This window comes from Lotus japonicus, chromosome 1, assembly GCF_012489685.1.
Source record: "Lotus japonicus ecotype B-129 chromosome 1, LjGifu_v1.2".
In the NCBI taxonomy this organism is placed as follows: Eukaryota; Viridiplantae; Streptophyta; class Magnoliopsida; order Fabales; family Fabaceae; genus Lotus; species Lotus japonicus.
The window spans coordinates 71,137,282-71,158,213 of record NC_080041.1 but is presented as its reverse complement, the minus strand read 5'-3'; the positions used below and the strand labels follow the sequence as shown (position 1 = coordinate 71,158,213).

The 20,932-nt window shown below is 39.4% G+C and overlaps 3 protein-coding genes and 1 pseudogene across 4 annotated transcripts; 3 read left to right on the top strand and 1 right to left on the bottom strand.

Annotated features, from left to right (window-relative positions):
* The first annotated feature begins 1,234 nt into the window (after positions 1-1,234).
* Positions 1,235-7,213, top strand: LOC130745574 (bifunctional fucokinase/fucose pyrophosphorylase-like; annotated as a pseudogene).
* A 307-nt stretch (positions 7,214-7,520) lies between these two features.
* Positions 7,521-9,643, top strand: LOC130745602 (protein LEAD-SENSITIVE 1-like). Its single transcript, XM_057597952.1, has 3 exons — positions 7,521-7,644; positions 8,210-8,389; positions 9,030-9,643. The coding sequence occupies exons 2-3, from the start codon at positions 8,296-8,298 to the stop codon at positions 9,506-9,508; spliced, it is 573 nt and encodes a 190-aa protein (XP_057453935.1). The 5' UTR covers positions 7,521-7,644; positions 8,210-8,295; the 3' UTR covers positions 9,509-9,643.
* A 591-nt stretch (positions 9,644-10,234) lies between these two features.
* Positions 10,235-10,816, top strand: LOC130744640 (uncharacterized). The gene has a single exon (XM_057596810.1). The coding sequence runs from the start codon at positions 10,235-10,237 to the stop codon at positions 10,814-10,816; it is 582 nt and encodes a 193-aa protein (XP_057452793.1).
* A 7,640-nt stretch (positions 10,817-18,456) lies between these two features.
* On the bottom strand, positions 18,457-20,381 carry LOC130745556 (dof zinc finger protein DOF2.5-like). 2 transcript variants are annotated; one of them, XM_057597872.1, is made up of 2 exons: positions 20,227-20,381; positions 18,457-19,681 (listed from the first exon to the last, which is right to left on the bottom strand). In XM_057597872.1, exon 2 carries the CDS (start codon positions 19,641-19,643, stop codon positions 18,837-18,839), a length of 807 nt encoding a protein of 268 aa, XP_057453855.1. In that variant the 5' UTR covers positions 19,644-19,681; positions 20,227-20,381; the 3' UTR covers positions 18,457-18,836. The 2 variants fall into 2 exon arrangements, with proteins under 2 accessions (XP_057453855.1, XP_057453864.1); XM_057597881.1 differs by lacking the exon at positions 20,227-20,381 and adding an exon at positions 19,819-20,211.
* Between the last annotated feature and the right edge of the window lie 551 nt (positions 20,382-20,932).

Genomic DNA, 20,932 nt, shown 5'->3' with positions numbered 1-20,932 from the left:
ATACTCACCCCCAAAATTAGCATTTTCAACAATGTTTAACATGCAGTTGCTCAGCTCATCTATTTCAAAAACCTCTCTTTGTATAGTATATCAAACCCAGAAAAGTTATATTGATCAAAAACCTATTCAGAGGAAACACTAGTTACATATGGATGTGGCATTAAAGTTTGGTCATCTTCAAGCATTGGAGAGCCCCCATACGGACATAATCCTCCTCTTGAGGAGTAATCAGACGAGGGGCTCCACCCAGGTAGAGGTTTCATTATCAGGTAATCAGTATGCACGGCTATGAAGGCTACATCATGAACAATAAGATTTTTTATAAATAAATTAATAAATAAAATATAGAAATTCTAACTCACTTATCTTCAAAGAGAAAATGTATATTCCTTACTTAACCTACAAATAACACAAGCACTATGTTACTGGCTTATTGCTATATTGCAGATGAAAAGAAATATTGCAGATGAAAAGAAACATGGAGGCAATGCATATAGAAAATAGGTCATACATTGTTCACCACCACTTCACAAATTCACCTTTCACCCCTATAAAAGAAAGAAATATAGAAGAAAATTGTGAAGAGGAAAAAAAGAGCATATTGTCACCACTTAAATTCGCAATATGCAAGATCAATAATTGGCTTCGAGTGTTGTGTATCTCCCGTGTTACCACTCATGATAACTTGATCGAAAGTAAGAACTCATTATCGAGCCTCCCAGGTTACCAGCCATAAAGAACCAGCTAATTAGTTAGTGGAAGCCAAAGGTCGTGAAGCCATGGTAGCCAATAAAAAATATCCATTCGTGACCCCAAGAGTAATTAATTCAATCATTACCACTCTTAATATGAAATAAACTACTTAATAATAACAAAGCGACCAACAACCAAGAGATGATAAAAAAAATCTATTAACAAGAGTACAAAGGAAATCAACAGAAAATCATCTTCACTCTACACTAATCATGGGTAATTGTTTAATAGCTTAACCACAGAGCTTGAAATTTCCAAAATTTAGGGAGAACAAGACATGAAGTTAATGGAAATCGACTACAGAGTTCCAATCATGTTTACGTTTCTTGGAAGTTAAAAATGTTATTTGAATAGCTATTCAATTCCAAACATTCTAGTTTGCTTGGTTATGTTATTTTTTGTGGGAGAAAAAGAAACTTCTTGTTGTATGCAATGCAAGTAGGTTCTTTCCATATTTTGTTTTATTGTTTTCCTCTCTTTTTAGTTTTTACAATGTTTTGTTTTACAGTTGCGGTAGTTATTTTGTGTCGGTAGGAATAATAATTTGATTCCTCTTCGTCGTCTTCTTCTTCTTCTCTTTTCCTCACTCTCACCCAAATCATGGTACCATCTGAGACTATCTGTCCGTCACCCATCTAGGGTTCCGCCATCGTCCTCACCGCCGCTAGCCCCGAGCAAGCTCACCTCTACACCGGGCCAAGCGCTTAGGTCGGATCGCCCCATCCACCGTCACCCTCAATGCCATTCACGCCCTCGCTCTCCGTTACCACACCACCGCCCAGGTACCCTTCATTTCCTATTTCTCAGAACTCAACCAAATCTATAACCATTTATTTACTTTCCTAACTTCACTGTTTTTACTACCAATGGCAGTGATGATTCTCTTCTTCTCCCAATGGCTAGCTTGCTGGCCAATAAGCATATACTGTTGTTCCATGCTGGAGGTGATTCTAAAAGAGTGCCTTGGGCTAATCCTATGGGGAAAGTGTTTCTTCCTCTTCCCTACTTGGCATCAGATGAGCCTGATGGCCCAGTTCCCCTGCTCTTTCACCACATACTTGCCATTGCTTCTTGTGCAAGACAAGCATTTGGGGATCAAGGTTATTTTCTTCATATATGCATTCATTCAAGTCAATGTATTTTATTTCCTTTCCATATGTTGACTTGGCATTACAAGATATCCAAGTTATATCAATTAAGTTTTACTCTCCACCACTGCTATTAGTTGTCTGCATTCATATATAATGTGCATGTTTTAGGGAATTCTGTATATAGATCAGGGTTGTTAATTGCGGATAGCCTAGCGTAGCGGCAAGCCCAAAAAACATTATTTCAAGCGCTATAGCGGTAAATAGCGGACAGTAGCAGTGGAGTAGCGGTGAACCCCCAGGGTGCTACGCTATAGCGCTATTGCGCCGCTATAGCACGCTGTTAACAACCCTGATATAGATATATATTCAACATGGCATTACTCATAAAAATTTAATTTAACCAAAAACTTAACAACATTATCATTGTTCTTTCTCAATGGGATTTATTTGCTGTCTTTTTCTCTGGGGTTACCTGCTGATGTTTGCACAAAAATTCCTTCAATCCTCTCAGGTGGAATGTTGACCATGACTGGTGATGTTCTACCATGTTTTGACGCCTCTGTGATGATTCTTCCTAATGACACTTCGTGCATCATCACCGTTCCGATCACCCTTGATGTTGCTTCAAACCATGGAGTTATTGTTGCAGCTGAAACTGAACGTTCAACTAAGAGTTATGCAGTCAGTTTAGTAGATAATCTCCTTCAGAAACCTACTTTAGAAGAGCTAGTTGAAAATAAGGCAGTTCTAGCTGATGGTAGAACACTTCTTGATACCGGAATAATAGCAGTTAGAGGTAAGGCATGGTTGGAGCTTGTTACACTTGCATGTTCCTGTCAGCCAATGATTTCAGAGCTCCTAGAAAGCAAAAAGGAGGTACACTACATTGTTTGGTTTTTATGGGTGGAAAAGAAATGAAATGAAAGTATTATATAATTAAATTCTTTGTTATGCTTTTGTATATAGGGAAAGAGAACAAATTGCTAAAACCAAGTTTATTTGATTTACAGAACATAATCATGAAGTTTATTTGTGCTTTACAAATTTTGTACATTGGCGATAGTTGTTAGTCAGTTTAAAATAAAACTATTTATTGATGTCAAGATTGTCATTTAATATAAAATAGATATATATTTTGATATTCTATGCAGGACTTAAAATATGGTGCAGCAGCTTCCATCCAAATCTGTCCACTTATAGACAAAATGGATTTTTTTTTGGGGAAGGGGTATTTCATTTCCTCAGATTATAAAGTAACAGACAGAGAAAGATAGGTTGCTTTATGTTCATTGCACACAATTCCATTCAACCATACAAATCATGAATTTTATGTGTTATGAGTGCCATGCCAGTAATATCTTTGAGGAGCTTACTTTGAGTGCTCTCATAAGCCATGTTTAGTAAAGCATCTTTGTAAAATACACAATTGAACTGATATCATGAGACCTGTATTCGTCGTTTTAAGTAACAATCTTTATTATAATGGTAATATTGACTCAGTTAGGTCCTACTGCAGCTACTTTGGTTGACCTTGCATGTAATAAAAGATCACTTTTCTGATTTAACGAAACTTTATATATTTTGGTGTGTGCCCATATGCTGATATTTTGGTTATCCCACTTTTCCCTTCTTTCTCATTTGATTACTATTCATGTTGTTAATTTTTCTTCAATTTGAGTGTAAATTTCAATTAACAAAAGAAATATTGTTATATAAATACCTACGAAGTCTGCCCATGTAAAATGCTCGTGTTCGTTTGAGGAACAATGAAAGTATTTTATCTAAGAATAAATGCTTTGTGCTGTGCAGATGAGTTTATATGAAGATCTGGTTGCTGCCTGGGTACCTGCAAAGCATGAATGGTTGAGAAAGCGCCCTTTGGGTGAAGAACTAGTTAATAAATTGGGAAAGCAGAAGATGTTCAGCTACTGTGCCTGTATGCCAAGCTCAATTTCAGTCTTCTATCTGTATCTGCAATTCTTCATCATTCCTATATCTATCTGTACAAAGTAAAACATTGATTCGCTCATATATTATGCCATTGCAGATGATTTGTTGTTCTTACATTTTGGGACCTCAAGTGAAGTGCTAGATCACCTCAGTGGTGCGGGTTCAGAATTGGTTGGTAGAAGACACCTGTGTTCTATTCCAGCTACAACTGCATCTGACATTACAGCATCTGCTATTATTCTTTCTAGTGAAATTGCACCTGGTGTCTCAATTGGGGAAGATTCTCTCATATATGATTCGTCTATTTCTGCCGGAATACATATTGGCTCCCTGTGTATAGTGGTTGGAGTCAACATCTCTCTAGATGACTATATAAGCACTGAAGATTCAATCAAGTTCATGCTTCCAGATCGCCATTGTCTTTGGGAGGTTCCCTTGGTTGGAAGTAGTGAGCGAGTTCTTGTATATTCTGGTCTTCATGATAACCCCAAAAGTTCTCTTTCTAAAGATGGTACGTTTTGTGGGAAGCCCTGGAAGAAAGTTTTACATGACTTAGGCATTCAAGAAAGTGACTTGTGGGGGTCCTCAGGCTCTCAAGAAAAGTGTTTATGGAATTCAAGAATATTCCCCATACTTCCTTATGCTCAAATGCTCAAGGTTGCGATGTGGCTGATGGGCTTAGCTAAACATAAAAGTGAATACTGGGGCATCAGTCTGGAGGAATTGCATAGATCAATTGATTTCTCCACAATGTGCATAGGTTCACGTAATCATCAAGCTGATCTCGCAGAAGGAATTGCAAAAGCTTGCATTAGGTATGGAATGCTGGGGCGCAATTTGTCTCAACTATGTGAAGAAATTCTTCAAAAGGAGGGTTCTGAAGTTGAAATATGTAAGGATTTCCTAGCTATGTGTCCAAAAGTTCGGGAGGAAAACTCTAATATACTTCCTGAGAGCAGGGCATACCAGGTGCAAGTTGATCTCCTTCGAGCTTGCAATGACGAAACAACAGCATGCGAGTTGGAGCACAAAGTTTGGGCTGCGGTGGCTGATGAAACTGCTTCAGCAGTAAGATATGGCTTTAAAGGTACATGCTTTAATCATGCTCATGTCCCAAGATGCCATCTTCATGAAAAATAATTGCAAACAGTTCATTGCTGCTGGCATTTTTTTTAAGGTGAAGCTGGGAGGATTCTTGCTACAGCTTTGGCTTTTGATGATTGAGTTTTGCTTGAGTTAGTACTGAAAACATAAACATGGTTCATTTAAGGACTTGTGCTATAGCTTAAGATAACATCCATGATATTTTGCTTATTAGCATGATAAGTACAAAACTAAAAACTACCTGTTGGCATCAAAATAGTGACCGAAAGTCTAATGTGTGGTGACTATTGAAAGAATTAACTTTAAGGTTAAGCGATTGAGAGCCCAAGTTTTCTGAGAATATAAATTAGTGAGATATTGGAGATAGCAATTATAGCATCTTTATGTGATTTATGGTGGTAGTATTAGTTTCTCATAGTATTATCTCTCTACAATCAACTCTCAAAATACAGACTTAGAGAAAGTGTTATCTACGATTAATGCCATTTAGAATTCATTTGACCTCAAGAGTGGTTACAACTAGCTATCTGAGTGTTTTGTTTTAAAATCTTACATATCACATCCATTCCTATATTTGAATGAATGGACAATTGCTTCTAAATATTCATGTGAAAAATTAGAGAACTGATTTTTCTGAATTCATTCTCTTTGTGTAGAACATTTATCAGAGACTCCCGGTAGCCTCTCATGTCAGGAGTACCAAAGTAATGGGCGCACTCGTCAACCTTTCCATCCTAAAAGAGTAAAAGTAGAATTACCAGTTCGCGTAGATTTTGTTGGTGGTTGGAGTGATACCCCTCCATGGAGCATTGAACGTGCTGGATGTGTTCTCAACATGGCAATAAGCTTGGAAGGTTCTCTTCCAATTGGCACCATCGTAGAGACGACAGATACAACAGGAGTATTAATTACTGATGACACAGACAACCATTTATACATTGAAGATTATAAATCTATATGTACACCATTCAATGGTGATGATCTATTTCGGCTGGTCAAATCCGCATTACTTGTGACTGGCATTATTCATGATAACATCCTTGCGGATATGGGCATGCACATTAAGACATGGGCCAATGTTCCTCGTGGTAGTGGATTGGGTACTTCTAGTATTTTAGCTGCATCAGTGGTGAAAGGGCTTCTTCAGATAATTGATGAGGATGATAGCACTGACAATGTTGCGAGACTTGTTTTGGTGTTAGAACAACTCATGGGGACAGGAGGTGGCTGGCAAGACCAAATTGGGGGTTTGTATCCAGGGATTAAATGTACTTCAAGCTTTCCCGGAATTCCATTGCGGCTTCAAGTGGTCCGGTCCCCCTGTTGGCTTCACCAGAGTTGATTTCTGAATTGCAGCAACGGCTTCTTGTGGTATTCACCGGTCAAGTAAGTATTTGTTTGTTCATATGAAAATGCATTTTGCGTTCCTCCATGCACCACCAATAATTGCCTAAAAGCTTGTAGTGTACGCTTTGGATCAACATGATTTTTCCTCATAATCAATTTTACACCGCCACACACAAAAGTTTCTCCCCGTAATTGAATTTGGCTTTAGAATCAACTGTAATATTTCCAAACATGCACAAGGACAGGAATTAAAGCTCCTGGGAAAAAGCTGAAATATTGGACAAATAGCAAAATTAGCAAGTTTCCAGATTAAAATTTCAGGAGATATGTTGTTCATGTTTTGTTTTGAATTTTTGTTTCTTTTTTAACATATATAATTACACATCTTATTTAAGGTTGTCATTTTGAAGCTAGTGTGGCCATTCACTTAATTCAACATCCTGTATTACTAACTTTGATTTTGGATTTACATGGAATTGTTTTGCAGGTTCGGCTTGCAAAGAAGGTGCTGCAAAAGGTGGTAACTAGATATCTTCGGCGGGATAATCTGCTAGTATCGAGTATCAAGCGTCTTGTTGAGCTGGCAAAGATTGGGAGAGAAGCTTTGATGAACTGTGAGATTGATGAATTTGGGGAGATAATGTTGGAAGCTTGGAGATTGCATCAGGAACTTGACCCTTTCTGCAGTAATGAGTCTGTTGACCGGCTATTTTCTTTTGCTAGTCCTTACTGCTGTGGCTACAAGCTGGTTGGAGCTGGTGGTGGAGGCTTTGCTCTCTTACTTGCCAGAGACAAACAGCTAGCCAAGGAACTTAGACACAGGCTAGAAGATGAGAAGCATTTTGAAGTGAAAATCTATGATTGGCAGGTATCTCTATAATATGTAATGATAGAACTTCAATTGTATTTTTGTTAACAAAATTTATTTTAATATTCTTTATTTGTATAAAAGAAAAAATGTTTATTCACACTTATTCCCCCTCTATCTCTAGATGGAGATAAGAATGTGATAAAAAAAAAAAAAGGAGAGATATAGGTAAAAAGAAGGGAGAGACTAATCTCTAAAGTAGTCAGAACCATTTGCTTAAGACTTAAGAGACTAGAGCATCTTCCACTTTCACCAAGATATTATTTTATGTACACAGATTCTGTATCACGTGAAGATGCGAGAGAACGTGTTCTGCGTTGTGCTAATCATTTTCCATCTTAGCCCTTTATTAATTTATTTTTAATAATATAATTTTATTTTCTTTACAGAAAGTGATGGCGTGAAAAGGAAGAGTGATGTAAACACCCCATAATTGAAGGAAGCAAAGGGATCACTTGATAGTGTGGCAAGGAATCCGAAGCTCCATGGGTCGCTTTTCCGCAGAAACTTCGTCCCCTCTCACCCTTTAAGGTCCACACTCCACAATACGTATCCTAGTAATTTCAGTAGTTTGTTAGTTGTTACCTACAAATATACATTCCTTTTGGCTTGTTAGTTTTTCCTTTTTTTTTTTTTCTTTTCTTATACTTCCTATCAATACAATCATTGCTTATCTAAAAAAAAACCTACAAATATACATAGAAAACTGAAAAAATAAAAATTATTGACCGAGGTATCTCACATCCATAATATTAATCCTTAGGATCACATTAAGTGAATAAATTTTTCTCAATAAATCATTCTCTTTACATATCATTCATAAAATGCAATTGCTTGATCATGATCATCACGGTGAGAGCTTATTATGATTTAGATTGGTTGAGAAAAGTGAAAAGTTGTTGATGAGAAGAGAATAATAAACTTTGATGTGTTTAGTTAATTCACATGAATAAATAAATATATTATATAGCATGCATGAATATGATGATGAAAATTGAAAAAGAATATAATTGTTGTGGATCAAATCAACAATGGTGTGTGTGTGTGTGTGGGGCCGAGTGATAACAACGTCCAATACAACGATCACAACAAGCAGGTCGGAAGAAGAAGAAGCGGTGTTACGGCGTGAAGCACAAGTGTTGGTTTCTTCAGTGAGAGTGAGAGTGAGAGTGTGAACTGAAAATGGGTTTGCTTTCGCACAGAGTAGAGAGACATGAGATCAAGCCTGGCGATCACATCTACACATACAGAGCTATTTTCACCTACTCTCACCACGGTCTCATCTTCTTCTTCTTCTTCTTCTTCTTTCAATTCACCATTTTTCATTTTCTCTCATTTTCTTGTAATTTCCCGTTGGTATATAGATTTAGACTCTTTTAATGTATTTATCATTGGAACTATCAAGATCTGAGCTAAGCTTCATCTGATGAGATTTGACCAAGCTCTGATGCTTACATTAATAAAGACCTTAGCTCTAATTTTGTTAGACTCCTCTCATAGATTTATGCTACATACTTAAGTTTTCAAGGTACAGATGTAGCTAAATAATTTAACTAGGGAACTTATTTTTACTGCATAAGGAAAATTATACCAAATCACTATATTGTCAACCATGCCAATTATATCAGACATCTAATCTTTTTTATGCTACAACTAGCTGTTCTACGGTCTTAAATTTGTAATGGTTCTTGTAAACCCTAAGACCTCACTTCTGCCTTCTAAGTGGCCGTTCTGTGTGTTTCTGTTTACTCTCCAGTTTGTCAGAACCTACTGTAAGATGACAATGTTTTGCAGTATAAGCCTTTTCTGCAAAGTTTTCCACTGATACAAGACGTGTAACTAAATTCTCAAGGGTTTTAGAAGATCTTGTATGTGGAATCAATCTTAAAACTAAGTTATATTGTAATACCATGCAGGCATTTTTGTTGGGGGGAGCAAGGTTGTACATTTCAGACCCGAGAGGAACTTCAAGTCAATCACTGAGACATCTTCGAACTTGGATGATTCAACATCCACTCCATGTGAAATATTTCCTGATTGTGGATTCAGGCAGCCAAATAGTGGAGTAGTTCTTTCTTGCTTAGACTGCTTCCTTCGAAACGGATCTCTTTACTGTTTCGAGTACGGGGTTTCACCAACAGCATTTTTTACCAAAGTAAGGGGTGGCACGTGCACTACTGCATCATCTGATCCACCTGAAACTGTTATCCATCGCGCAATGTACCTTCTTCAAAATGGCTTTGGCAATTACAATGTTTTCCATAACAACTGTGAGGATTTTGCTTTGTACTGCAAAACTGGTCTTTTGATTTTAGACAAGGAAGGGGTTGGAAGCAAGGTAATCAAACTCGAGAGTTTAGGAAGGGGTTGGAAGCAAGGTAATCTGATAGAATAGGATATTATTTATTCTCTTTGTAATTACGCCTGTAATTAAGGTTTAATATTTATTATTAGTCAACTAGGTAAGTTGTATATATAGGGTATTTCATTATCAATAATAGTCACGGAATTGATTTCCTTCATGGTATCATTGAACAGGTTCAGATTCTCTTTTCTGACCTAATTTTTTTTTTCTTCCTTCTGTTATTTTCCTTGCTACTTCCGCCCCTCTTTGTCCTTCTCTTTGCCCAAGCCGCCGCCGCACCACTCCTTCAATAGTGTTGCCGCCGCCGCTCCAACCTCCAGCCGCCGCGTCTACCGTCGCGCCGCCGCTCCGTTGTTGCTCTCTCTCGCAACAACCGCTGTGCACGTGTGCTTCCCGTGCCACTCCACAGCCAAGATACGCGTTTTTCCTTCTTGGAACGTCGATCCCGCCGCGCCACGCCGCTGCCTGCGCCGCCCAGCCACGCCGCCGCCCGCGCCTCCTAGCCACACCGCCGCCTGCGCCTCCGTGTCGCACGCCGCCCCTGGACAAGGAACCCGTCACAGCATCACCTTCATCTTGCTGTGCAACAACCCGTTTCCCACATCCAAGATCCGACCCGTTTTGCATTAAAGCAAAACCGGTCCGACCGGCCCGGTCCAACCCGGTCTGCCAGTGAACCCAGCCAGCGGTTCACCCAGGAATCTTAAAAAAAAAAAAAAAAAAATTAAATTCCATTACATTTATTTTGCAGATTCCATGGCCACCTCTAGTTCTACCCCTGGCTCTCCACGCGGCACCCCAACTAGTGACACCGCCACTACTATGGTCACTCCACCTATTCCGCCGGTTAAGCCTGACTTTCATCCGGCCCTTGCTGTGACTAACATAAAAAACAACATCCCTTTCAAACTCGAGCTCGACAAGGATCATTATGCTTTGTGGGCTGAGTTGTTTGAAACTCATGCTCACGCTACTCAGGTGCTCCACCACATCATTCCTCAAGTTGGCATGGAGCCTCCTACGCGCACCGATGCTTCCTATGCCCGGTGGGCCACTCTTGACTCTACTGTCAAACAGTGGATTTATTCCACCATCTCCTTTGACCTTCTCGCCACTGTTATGGAGAAAGGTTCTACTGCTATGGCTACTTGGAACCGTATAACTTCTATGTTTGAGGACAATCAGAACTCCCGTGCTGTCGCCCTCGACCAGGATTTCATCTCCACTCGCATGGAGGATTTTCCTAATGTTTCGACCTATTGTCAACTTCTGAAACATATCTCTGATCAGTTGAGGAATGTTGGTGCCCCTGTTAGTGATCATCGTCTTGTTCTCTAGTTGGTCTCTGGTCTCACTGAGCCTTTCCGTGGTGTTGCCACCCTGATCCGTCAAAGTGAGCCTTTGCCTCCTTTCCTCAAGGTCCGCTCCATGTTGATTCTAGAGGAATCTGGTCTCGCCAGGATGTCAGGTCCGGCCTCTCAGACTGCTTTGCACACCTCTGCTTCCCGTCCACCGGCCTCCGTTGACTCCTCTCAGCAGCGCCCCACCTACCGCAGCGATCAGGGCCACTCCAACCATCGTTATGGGTCAGGGCAAAATCGCAATTATCAGGGTGGTTCTGGTAAACCTAGGAAGAAAGGTGGCTCCCGTTATCCTGGATCATCTGGCTCCTCTGGTTCCTCTGCTGCATCCCCTCCACCCTGGCGCCCCCCACCGCAGGCATCCTGGAATCCATGGGGTTGGGCTCCTCCCCCTGGTTGGGCTCCTTCCCCTTGGGGCATGCCTCCTTGTCCTTACCCCACATCTCAGTGGTCGCGTCCCATGGGTGTTCCGCAGCAACCCGGCGTTTTAGGTCCGCGTCCTCAGGCCTACACCGCTACTGCTTCTCCAGCACCCACTGATATCGCTGCTGCCATGCACACCATGTCCTTAACTCCTCCAGACACCACGTGGTACATGGACACTGGCGCCTCGTCCCATACTGCGGCATCTCAAGGTACTCTCACGTCTTATTCTAATTTAAGTCATTTAAATCAGAAACTGATAGTTGGTAGTGGTCAGGGCATTCCAATTCAGGGTTCAGGATACACTTCTATTCCTACCCCTCACAAACCTTTAGCACTCAATCATGTCTTGCACACTCCGCGAATTATTAAAAACTTAATTTCTGTGCGACAACTCACTACTGACAATAATGTTTCTGTTTCTTTTGATCCATTTGGATTCTCGGTGTCTGACTTCAAGACGGGGATGCCTCTCCTGAGATGTAACAGCCTCGGCGACCTCTACCCAGTCACTCGCTCCTCTCCCTTTGCTGGTCTTGCTTCTAGTGTCTGGCACAATCGACTTGGTCATCCAGCTTCCTCAGCTTTAAACCATCTTAGGAATAATAAACTTATTTTTTGTGAACCTTCGCGTTCTAGTTCTGTTTGTGACTCTTGTGTTTTAGGCAAACATGTCCGGTTGCCTTTTAGTTCATCTGCAACTATTACTTTGAGACCATTCGATATTTTGCATAGTGATTTATGGACGTCTCCTGTTTTAAGTACTGCTGGTCATCGTTATTACGTTTTGTTTTTGGATGATCACACTGATTTTTTATGGACGTTTCCGATTAGCAAGAAATCTCAGGTTTATGAAATGTTTACTACTCTTGCTACACTTATTAAAACACAATTTTCAGCAAATATTAAATGTCTTCAATGTGATAATGGACGTGAATATGACAATGAATCCTTTCATCGGTATTGTGATGCTAATGGTCTTATTTTTCGCTTCTCTTGCCCTCACACTTCTTCTCAAAACGGCAAAGCAGAACGGAAAATTCGCACCATTAACAACATGATCCGCACCCTCCTCGCTCATTCGTCAGTTCCTCCTTCATTTTGGCATCATGCCCTTCAAATGGCAACATATCTTCTGAACATTTTGCCACGCAAGACTCTTCAGAATGATTCTCCTACTCAGCTGTTGTATCATCGCGACCCTTCCTACTCCCACTTACGTGTCTTTGGTTGTCTATGTTTTCCTCTATTTCCTTCCGCTACAATAAACAAATTGCAACCACGATCGACTCCGTGTGTTTTTCTAGGGTATCCGATGAATCACAGAGGTTATAAATGTTATGATTTGTCACACAGAAAAATTTTAATATCGCGGCATGTCATTTTTGATGAAACCCGATTTCCCTTTGCTGACCTATCCTTGACTCCTGCCCCTTCTTATGAGTGTTTCACCGAGGACCTCCCTCCTTCCTTGATCCACCATTGGCAAACCGTATCCTCCCGCCCACCTGACCCTCCGGTCCAGCCGTCGAGTCCCACTGACTCTTCGCCTCCCTTATCGGCTCCCGTCTCCCCTACCGCTTCTCCCTCACCTTTGCCCTTGCCTCCGGTCCCTCCTGCACCACCCGTACGGACCATGACTACCCGTAGCATGCACGGCATTTCCAAACCTAAAAAGCCTTTTAGTCTTTCGGTCTCTATTGATGACCCGTCCATCTCACCCTTGCCTCGTAACCCAAAACAAGCCTTATCCGATCCAAATTGGAAGTCCGCTATGCAGTCTGAATTTAATGCTCTTATTAGAAATAATACGTGGGAGTTGGTTCCCCGTCCTTGTGATGTTAATGTTATTCGTTGCATGTGGATTTTTCGCCTTAAAAAGCAGTCTAATGGTTTGTTTGAGCGGTATAAGGCTCGTCTTGTAGGTGATGGCAGGTCTCAGATTGCAGGTGTGGATTGTGATGAGACATTCAGCCCCGTGGTGAAACCGGCTACCATCCGGACAGTTCTCAGCATTGCTCTCTCCAGATCTTGGCCCATACATCAGTTGGATGTCCAGAATGCTTTCCTGCATGGTGATCTCCATGAGACTGTCTACATGCATCAGCCTTTGGGTTTCCGCGACCCTCACCACCCGGACTATGTCTGCCTCTGAAGAAGTCCCTTTATGGTCTGAAACAGGCGCCTCGTGCTTGGTATCAGCGATTTGCTGATTATGTTTCCTCTATTGGATTCCGGCACAGCACTTCAGATCATTCTCTTTTCATCTTCCGGCAGGGTTCTGATATTGCCTACATACTTCTCTATGTTGATGACATCATCCTGGTTGCATCATCGCATGATCTCCGCAAATCCTTTATGGCACTTCTTGCATCCGAGTTTGCTATGAAGGATCTCGGTCCTCTGAGTTACTTTCTTGGCATCGCTGTCACTAGACATGCAGGTGGCCTTTTCCTCAGTCAGAGCACTTATGCTACTGAGATTATTGCTCGCGCCGGCATGGCCTCATGCAACCCTTCTGCTACACCAGTTGACACCAAGCAGAAGCTCAGTTCTTCCTCTGGGACTCCTTGTGAGGATGCCTCCCTATATCGGAGCCTTGCTGGTGCCCTACAGTACCTCACATTTACTCGTCCTGACATTTCCTATGCTGTTCAGCAGGTTTTCTTACATATGCATGCACCCCACACCGAGCACATGCTTGCCCTCAAGCGGGTTCTCCGCTATGTTCGTGGCACATTGACTTATGGGCTACATTTGTATCCCTCCCCGGTTGAAAAGCTTGTTTCTTACATTGATGCTGACTGGGGGGGCTGTCCTGACACCAGACGCTCCACTTCTGGTTATTGTGTTTTCCTCGGTGACAATCTCATATCTTGGTCCTCCAAGCGGCAACCCACTCTCTCTCGCTCTAGTGCTGAAGCTGAATATTGCGGTGTTGCTAATGTTGTCTCCGAGTCCTGCTGGATCCGCAATTTACTTCTGGAGCTTCATTTTCCTCTCTCTCAGGCAACATTGGTCCACTGTGACAATGTTAGTGCCATCTACCTCTCTGGGAATCCAGTGCACCATCAGCGTACCAAACATATTGAGATGGATATCCATTTTGTTCGGGAAAAGGTCGCGCGTGGCCAGGCTCGCGTCCTTCATGTTCCTTCCCGTCATCAGATTGCGGACATTTTTACCAAGGGCCTACCTCGACTTCTTTTTGATGATTTTCGTTCCAGTCTCAGCGTCGGTGAACCTCCCGCTTCGACTGCGGGGGTGTGATAGAATAGGATATTATTTATTCTCTTTGTAATTACGCCTGTAATTAAGGTTTAATATTTATTATTAGTCAACTAGGTAAGTTGTATATATAGGGTATTTCATTATCAATAATAGTCACGGAATTGATTTCCTTCATAATCAAACTCGAGAGTTTAGGTAAACTCGTGGAGGGGGGTAAACTCGACTCGTAAACTCGTAAGAGTTTACCGCATGCAAAAAATACATATAAAAACACTATAATGGTGATGAACACTCATTAACAACTATAAAAATGAACCAAATCACCAACAATAATGGTAAGAACAAGTTCAAACCATAAATTAAATTACCAACAAGTTCAAGTTCATACATAAAAGCACTAAATAATCCAAATTTAAGGTTTCGCAAGTCATAATAAAACATTAAACAAAAGCCAACAGGTGAGGTCAGGATATCAAATTTCAGATACTTCAACATCTTGAAATCCATCATCATGGCCATATCAATTCAGAGTTCAGACTATAGTGTATAAACTTAACAGAGAAGAATATAAAATGACTGAAAAATACCAATGCTGGGCAAAGGTATGATGACGAATGACGAGCAAAAGGTGGAGACGTGGAGGGAGGAACGCCAAACACAGAAGCAAAAGTGGAGAAATCGAAGAACGGCGAACCAGAAGCAGAGAAACTCGACATACCAAAAGCAAAATCCAACGTAAAAGCAGAGGAAGGCAGAAGCAGAGGAACTCGACAAACCAGAAGCAGAGGAACTCACAGAACCAGAAACATGGAGTCGTCAATAGAGGAAAGCAGAAGAAAAACTATGATGGTTCAGGCCGTTTCAAGTTATGAAAAGCAGAACCCTAAGTCCCTAACCTTGTAACTCTCAAAACGACGTCGTTTGGGTTAAAAGTAGAGGAATTTTTTTCTTGTTCTAAACTCGCTGAACTCGTTTTGAACTCGCGATTTTACCCGATTTTAACGAGTTCACTCCGAGTTCACCCGATTTTACCCTAAAACGAGTTTACACCCGTTTTAACTCGATTTCACCACTTGAACACGTAAAATCGTACGAGTTTACGATTTAAAACTCGATTTTGATAACCATGGTTGGAAGAAGTGGTCAAGCCTCTTCCATTGTTGGTGCTCCATTGGCTGCAATGCTTTCTTCTCCACTCAAGTTGTTAATGCCGAGTCCGGTCGGCGTGGCGACTGTAACGGCAGGAATGTACTGCATGAGCAGGTATGCAACTGACATTGGCGTGAGAAGTGATGTGATCAAGGTGGGGGTGGAAGACTTGGCTGTGAACCTGGGATGGACTTGTCCTGAAGAGGAGATAGCAGCTGAAGATGAAACTTCAGACTCACTGATTACCATATGATTTACCTAATTCACCCTTATGAACATGAAATTGTTGCATGTATTATTGCTAGTAGTTACACTAGTCGATAGCAGATATGGTCTTCCTCTTCTGGAATCTGGACTACTATATAAGGCTCAATTATTCCTTGCCATTATTGGTGTCTAGTTATTCAAATTGTGTAAGGGATGAAATAGCAATGATACTTGGAGTAGTAACTAATGAAGCATAATTATATATTTTCCTTTGAGATGATTTTCTTTCTGGTTCCCCGAATGCTACATTCTGCTATTACATTCAAATATTAGCTCATATCTTGTAAACTCTTCAAAATTTATCAAATTTTTCACTGAAATCAGAGAACTTAAATATCTGGAAAGTCAATCATAATTTAAGAATTTTAGGTTACACAATTGATGGTATATACAGACTTATTTAAAATTACGATTAAGACAGTAATATTACAGACTTACTAATCTTGTTGTACATAAAAGAACTATTTGTGGTAAATCCAGAATGGTTTAGTTTTAGCTTGTATTAGTTCATGTTAAATTTAGGATTTTAGGTTGCTTAATGCATTGGCATCTATATTTCAGACTTCACAAAATAAAATAAGTCAGAGTCAGTTTCAACCAATGGTCTAAATATAATGTTTATAATGTGACAGCGTCTTTTTTTTTTTAATTTCTTTCTTCACTGATGCAAAGTTTTCTAGTTGCCAAATCCAACAACTAAAGAGGCCTTTGGTCAGTTGTTGGAAGGTGACATGTTAGTTGTTAATTCTTAAATTTTAATTCAAGGAAACTATAACTATTAAATGATATAGTGATATACGTTCCTTTAACTATGGGTGTGAAGCATTGGGTATTTAAGACTATAAAATGGACAAAAGATGCCAATTCCTCTGAGTGGTTAACTGAAAATTAGAATATCTATTCTATTCACAGTGGTTGAAACTTGAAACACCTGAATTTTTTTTTTACCAAAAACAAGAAAAGAAACGCCTGATTTTCAATAGGTGCCACTCCCAATTACTGTAGTTTCTTATATCCAATAGGATATCCATAAAACTTATAGCACTTCATATCCTTGATTAACACCTTGGAGTTGAATTTTAGCCAGTCTGAAACTTCGGACTGTAATTGAGTCGTAGTACAGTTGAATAAAGAATTGCATTATCTAAAATATCCACATCAAAAGGAAAGTTGTAAAAAAAAAAACATTTTTAGTTCTAGGAAATTATGTAAATAAAAAAGGGGATTTTGTTCATATGTGTGAGATGACAATGTCAAGTGAAACATTGTGTCTAATGTCTATATCTCTTCTCATATATATTCAAAGCATCCTACATATTAATAAATATGAAGAGAGAAATAAACACAACTTCAACATGAGAGAACATAAAAAAGTTTTCACATGAGAGGATCAGTCCCCGAGGGTTAGCTCAAGTGGTAAGAGCTAAGGGACATGAGGGTTGGGGAGGGGAAGGTCCAGGGTTCGAATCCTGGAAGGGATATTTGAAGGGATTTTCTAACTTACTAACAACTAACCACTAACATTTGCCTATCAAAAAAAAAAAAAAAACAAAAAACAAAAACAAAAACATGAGAGGATCATTTATCCTAAAAGGATTATGTAACGATGTGAATACATAGAAAGGAAACAGGACATAAAAAGATTAATGATACAAATTATTGTGATCAACGCAAATGTGTTAGGAATTACACCTACATTTTACTTCAATTTCCATAAACAAAATCATTAATTCATTTAAAATGAGTTTATTTAACCATTGTGGTAAGGTAAACAACCCTTAGTTTAAATTGAGAGTTGAACTCCACAAAATTAATAAGGGTGTGATTACGCGGTTACTAATGATAAATAGGGCAACTAGTGACTATAGTCAGGGCAATAGATGTTTATATGAATACATAAGTTTTAACAACTTATCTTCATTTCATAAAAAAACAATGTATATCTTGGGTTCAGAATTTGTTAAGAATGTGGAAAGAACATTAAGGTTTTCAAAGATATTCGTGCACCCGAAGTAGAAGAAGAAAAAGATAAAGAGACTGCGACATATGAAGAAAGCCAACATATTACAAAATGTGTTTTGTCTGCCAATTGAAGTTACTCGTGGTGAAAATACAATAAGAGATCATAGCCAAGAAAATAATGAAGTTAGGAAGTGATTTCCCCTAGACTCAAAGGAATGTTTGAGGGTCCCACTCTAATACCGAAAGAAGTAGAATTTTCTTTCGTCTTTACACATACATACTATAATTAAATGCAGGTAATGGAATTAATGATTGTCGCGGGTCTTTCCATTAAAATGAGTTGCAAGTGGATGAACATATATGTTGTATTTGATCATTGTTTGGTTGGGGCAGGTAATTGATATTCCAGTTTCAATATTATACTAATTTTCTTATTGTGATAAACATATATGGTGTCTTCCGAATAATTCTACCAAGTGCTTTCATAGTTGGAGGAATCTTGGATAGTTGGATGTGATGATCTAGATTTCAAAGCTGACACAACCCACTAAACTTTGTACACATACAAATAGTAATAGGAATAACTTGAACAAAGCTCCACTCAATCAATATATAGTAATATTATGCATGGTTACACTTACAAACTCGAACATCTAAGTCTTTCCTTCCTTAATCACCAAAAGTCATTCATAAAGCATACACCAATAAAGGTGATCAATCTACTTAATTCTGACAGAAGAATTCATGAATACAGGTTGTATGACTCAAGCAAGAGCAGGTCCTATATTCACCTCTTCTTCTATCTTTAAATATATAATAAAAAGAAAAACAAGATGAGAGCTGTAAAATCCTCACATTGCTCGAATATGTATCCTATTGTTAGTTCTGAACACCTTCAAACAGGTCATGCTGGATTTTCTTGTTCTCCCTTAATTACTTTCCTTAATTACCATGATGATGACCCTTCACCAATCATTAATTCCAGTCCAATATCCAGTTGAGTTATTTCCTTCTTCTTTATTACTGTGTTCCACTTCAAGTTCAACACTAGTAGTTGTAGCAGAAAGTTGCTTGATGTCTCCTCCGAAAGGGAACAAATGTCTCCCACTTCCACCATTATTCTCATGGACCCCATTATATGATCTGTTTTCAAGCCCATCAAGTGAAAAGCCCAGCCCAAGGGTTGGTTTCATTTCCTGCATGGGGAACCCAGTCCCAGATGCAGGGTAATGGGAATTTGAGCTCATTGGCATCACAACATAAGGATTCAAACCCCTAGAACCCACCAAGCCAGACCTTAATAAATCAATTGGAGCTGCAGAACAAGAAGAAGAAATATGGTAATTACTGGTCTCATGACCCATTTCAACATATGGAGATGACATGCCATGACCATGATGATAATTCCCCATAGCTGGAAAAGCCAAATTAAGATCATGGCCTACTTGTTGCACTTTATTAAGGCTTGCATTTGGAATTGGTGGATTTAAGTCTGGAATAACCTTTGGTGAAGCTGAGGTAATGATCCTCTTGTTCTTCCTTGAACCACCTCCAACTGGGACATTTCTGAGAGACCCTCCTTCTGTCCAATACCTTCTGCATGTCTTGCAGAAGTATCTGGGTTGTGTGAGGCTGTAGTTGTTGTAATAGCAGAACTTAGTGTTGGTTGAATTGCACCTTAGACAATTCACTTGCTCTTGTGGTTGTGGGCTTGTCTTCTTCTCTAACACTCCCCTTGTTGTGCATGAATTTGGAGCTAACCCTGCTTCCATTGCTCTCTCACTGCCAAACTCCCAAACAGATAGGAGATCTACATAATTACATAATAATTAAAGTTCATATGTTACAAAAATTAATCCATGCAAACAAAAGATTTCTAGATCCTGACTCAGTAATACAATTTCATTGCAGAAACAGATTAAGGAGATAATTAACAAGAGTACTAGCCTGGGTTCCAACTTCCAACAAAAATAATAAATGAACCGTTTTTATTTTCTTCTCTTTGACGACATTTATCGAATGACTCATGGGTGAAAAGGTAAAGGAGAGGAAAAGAAGGAGTGGTGCTTTTGTATACTTAGGACCTCATCATAACTTGTTTTTTTAAGTTGGTAGAAAAGGGAGAAAATAGGATACTAATATATATATGATGCACCTTCCTGTTACCATGAACACCATCTCCATGAAGATACAAATTAATAACCCTTAAATTTAGTGGAACTTCATATTTGTGTCAGTTTTGAAGAATTTGTGCATCAAAGAAAAGACATGAGAAAAAATGGACTTTCAGAGAAGAAAATCACAAAGAGAAAAGCAATGGATGAGTTTAGAGAAAGAGAGAGAGAGAGAGTTCACCTTGTTAATTTGTGTGCAGCTAGGTGCTCTCCTGGGTGGGTGCAATAGAAAGAATGTTTTAGTTGGTTTGTGGGTTGGCTTTATCTACTTTTTGAATGATGCATAAAGGAAAAAGAATGAGAAAGTTTGAGAAGAAATGTGTCGGTTTTGACCATGCTTTCAACTCCTCTTCACTCATGATGTTTTATTCTCTTGGACTCACTTTATATTTTGTTAATTTCTCTCTATGACACCTATATAAAAGGGGAGGAGTTTCATATTATTTAGATTTAATTTTCATAATTTTTTTAAAAACAAATGTTTACCATTTACAATTTAGTTATTTATATTCTAAATGATAAATTAAAGGGTTCCAAACTCTCCCATTTTAAAAAATACTCGAGCAACAGTACAGCCATTATTTTTTTAGTATTTATATATAAGTGTCTTTTTTTTTTTTTTTGAAAGATAAAGGAATATCTATTAATATCCACAAAAAACCCCTAAGGACAGCACCCTTAGGGAGAAAAGATAACCAAAAAAAAAAACGAGTTATCTCAACGATCAAAAGAGAACCCACTAGGCCGAGAAAAGGAACAAAACCGGGTTAAAAACCAATCCGGACAGCAAAGGAAAAACCAACAGCACACCCTAGGAAGCCCAAAATATAGCCCGGAAACTACACAGATCAAGCCTTGAAAAGATCAAGCATTGAAATGATCCTCGT

Coding starts and splice junctions, on each gene's coding strand:
- LOC130745602 (XM_057597952.1), top strand. CDS start 8,296: ATGGGTTTGCTTTCGCACAGAGTAGAGAGACATGAGATCAAGCCTGGC. Junction 8,390..9,029: donor TTTCACCTACTCTCACCACG/GTCTCATCTTCT, acceptor AATACCATGCAG/GCATTTTTGTTGGGGGGAGC.
- LOC130744640 (XM_057596810.1), top strand. CDS start 10,235: ATGGCCACCTCTAGTTCTACCCCTGGCTCTCCACGCGGCACCCCAACT.
- LOC130745556 (XM_057597872.1), bottom strand. CDS start 19,643: ATGGAAGCAGGGTTAGCTCCAAATTCATGCACAACAAGGGGAGTGTTA.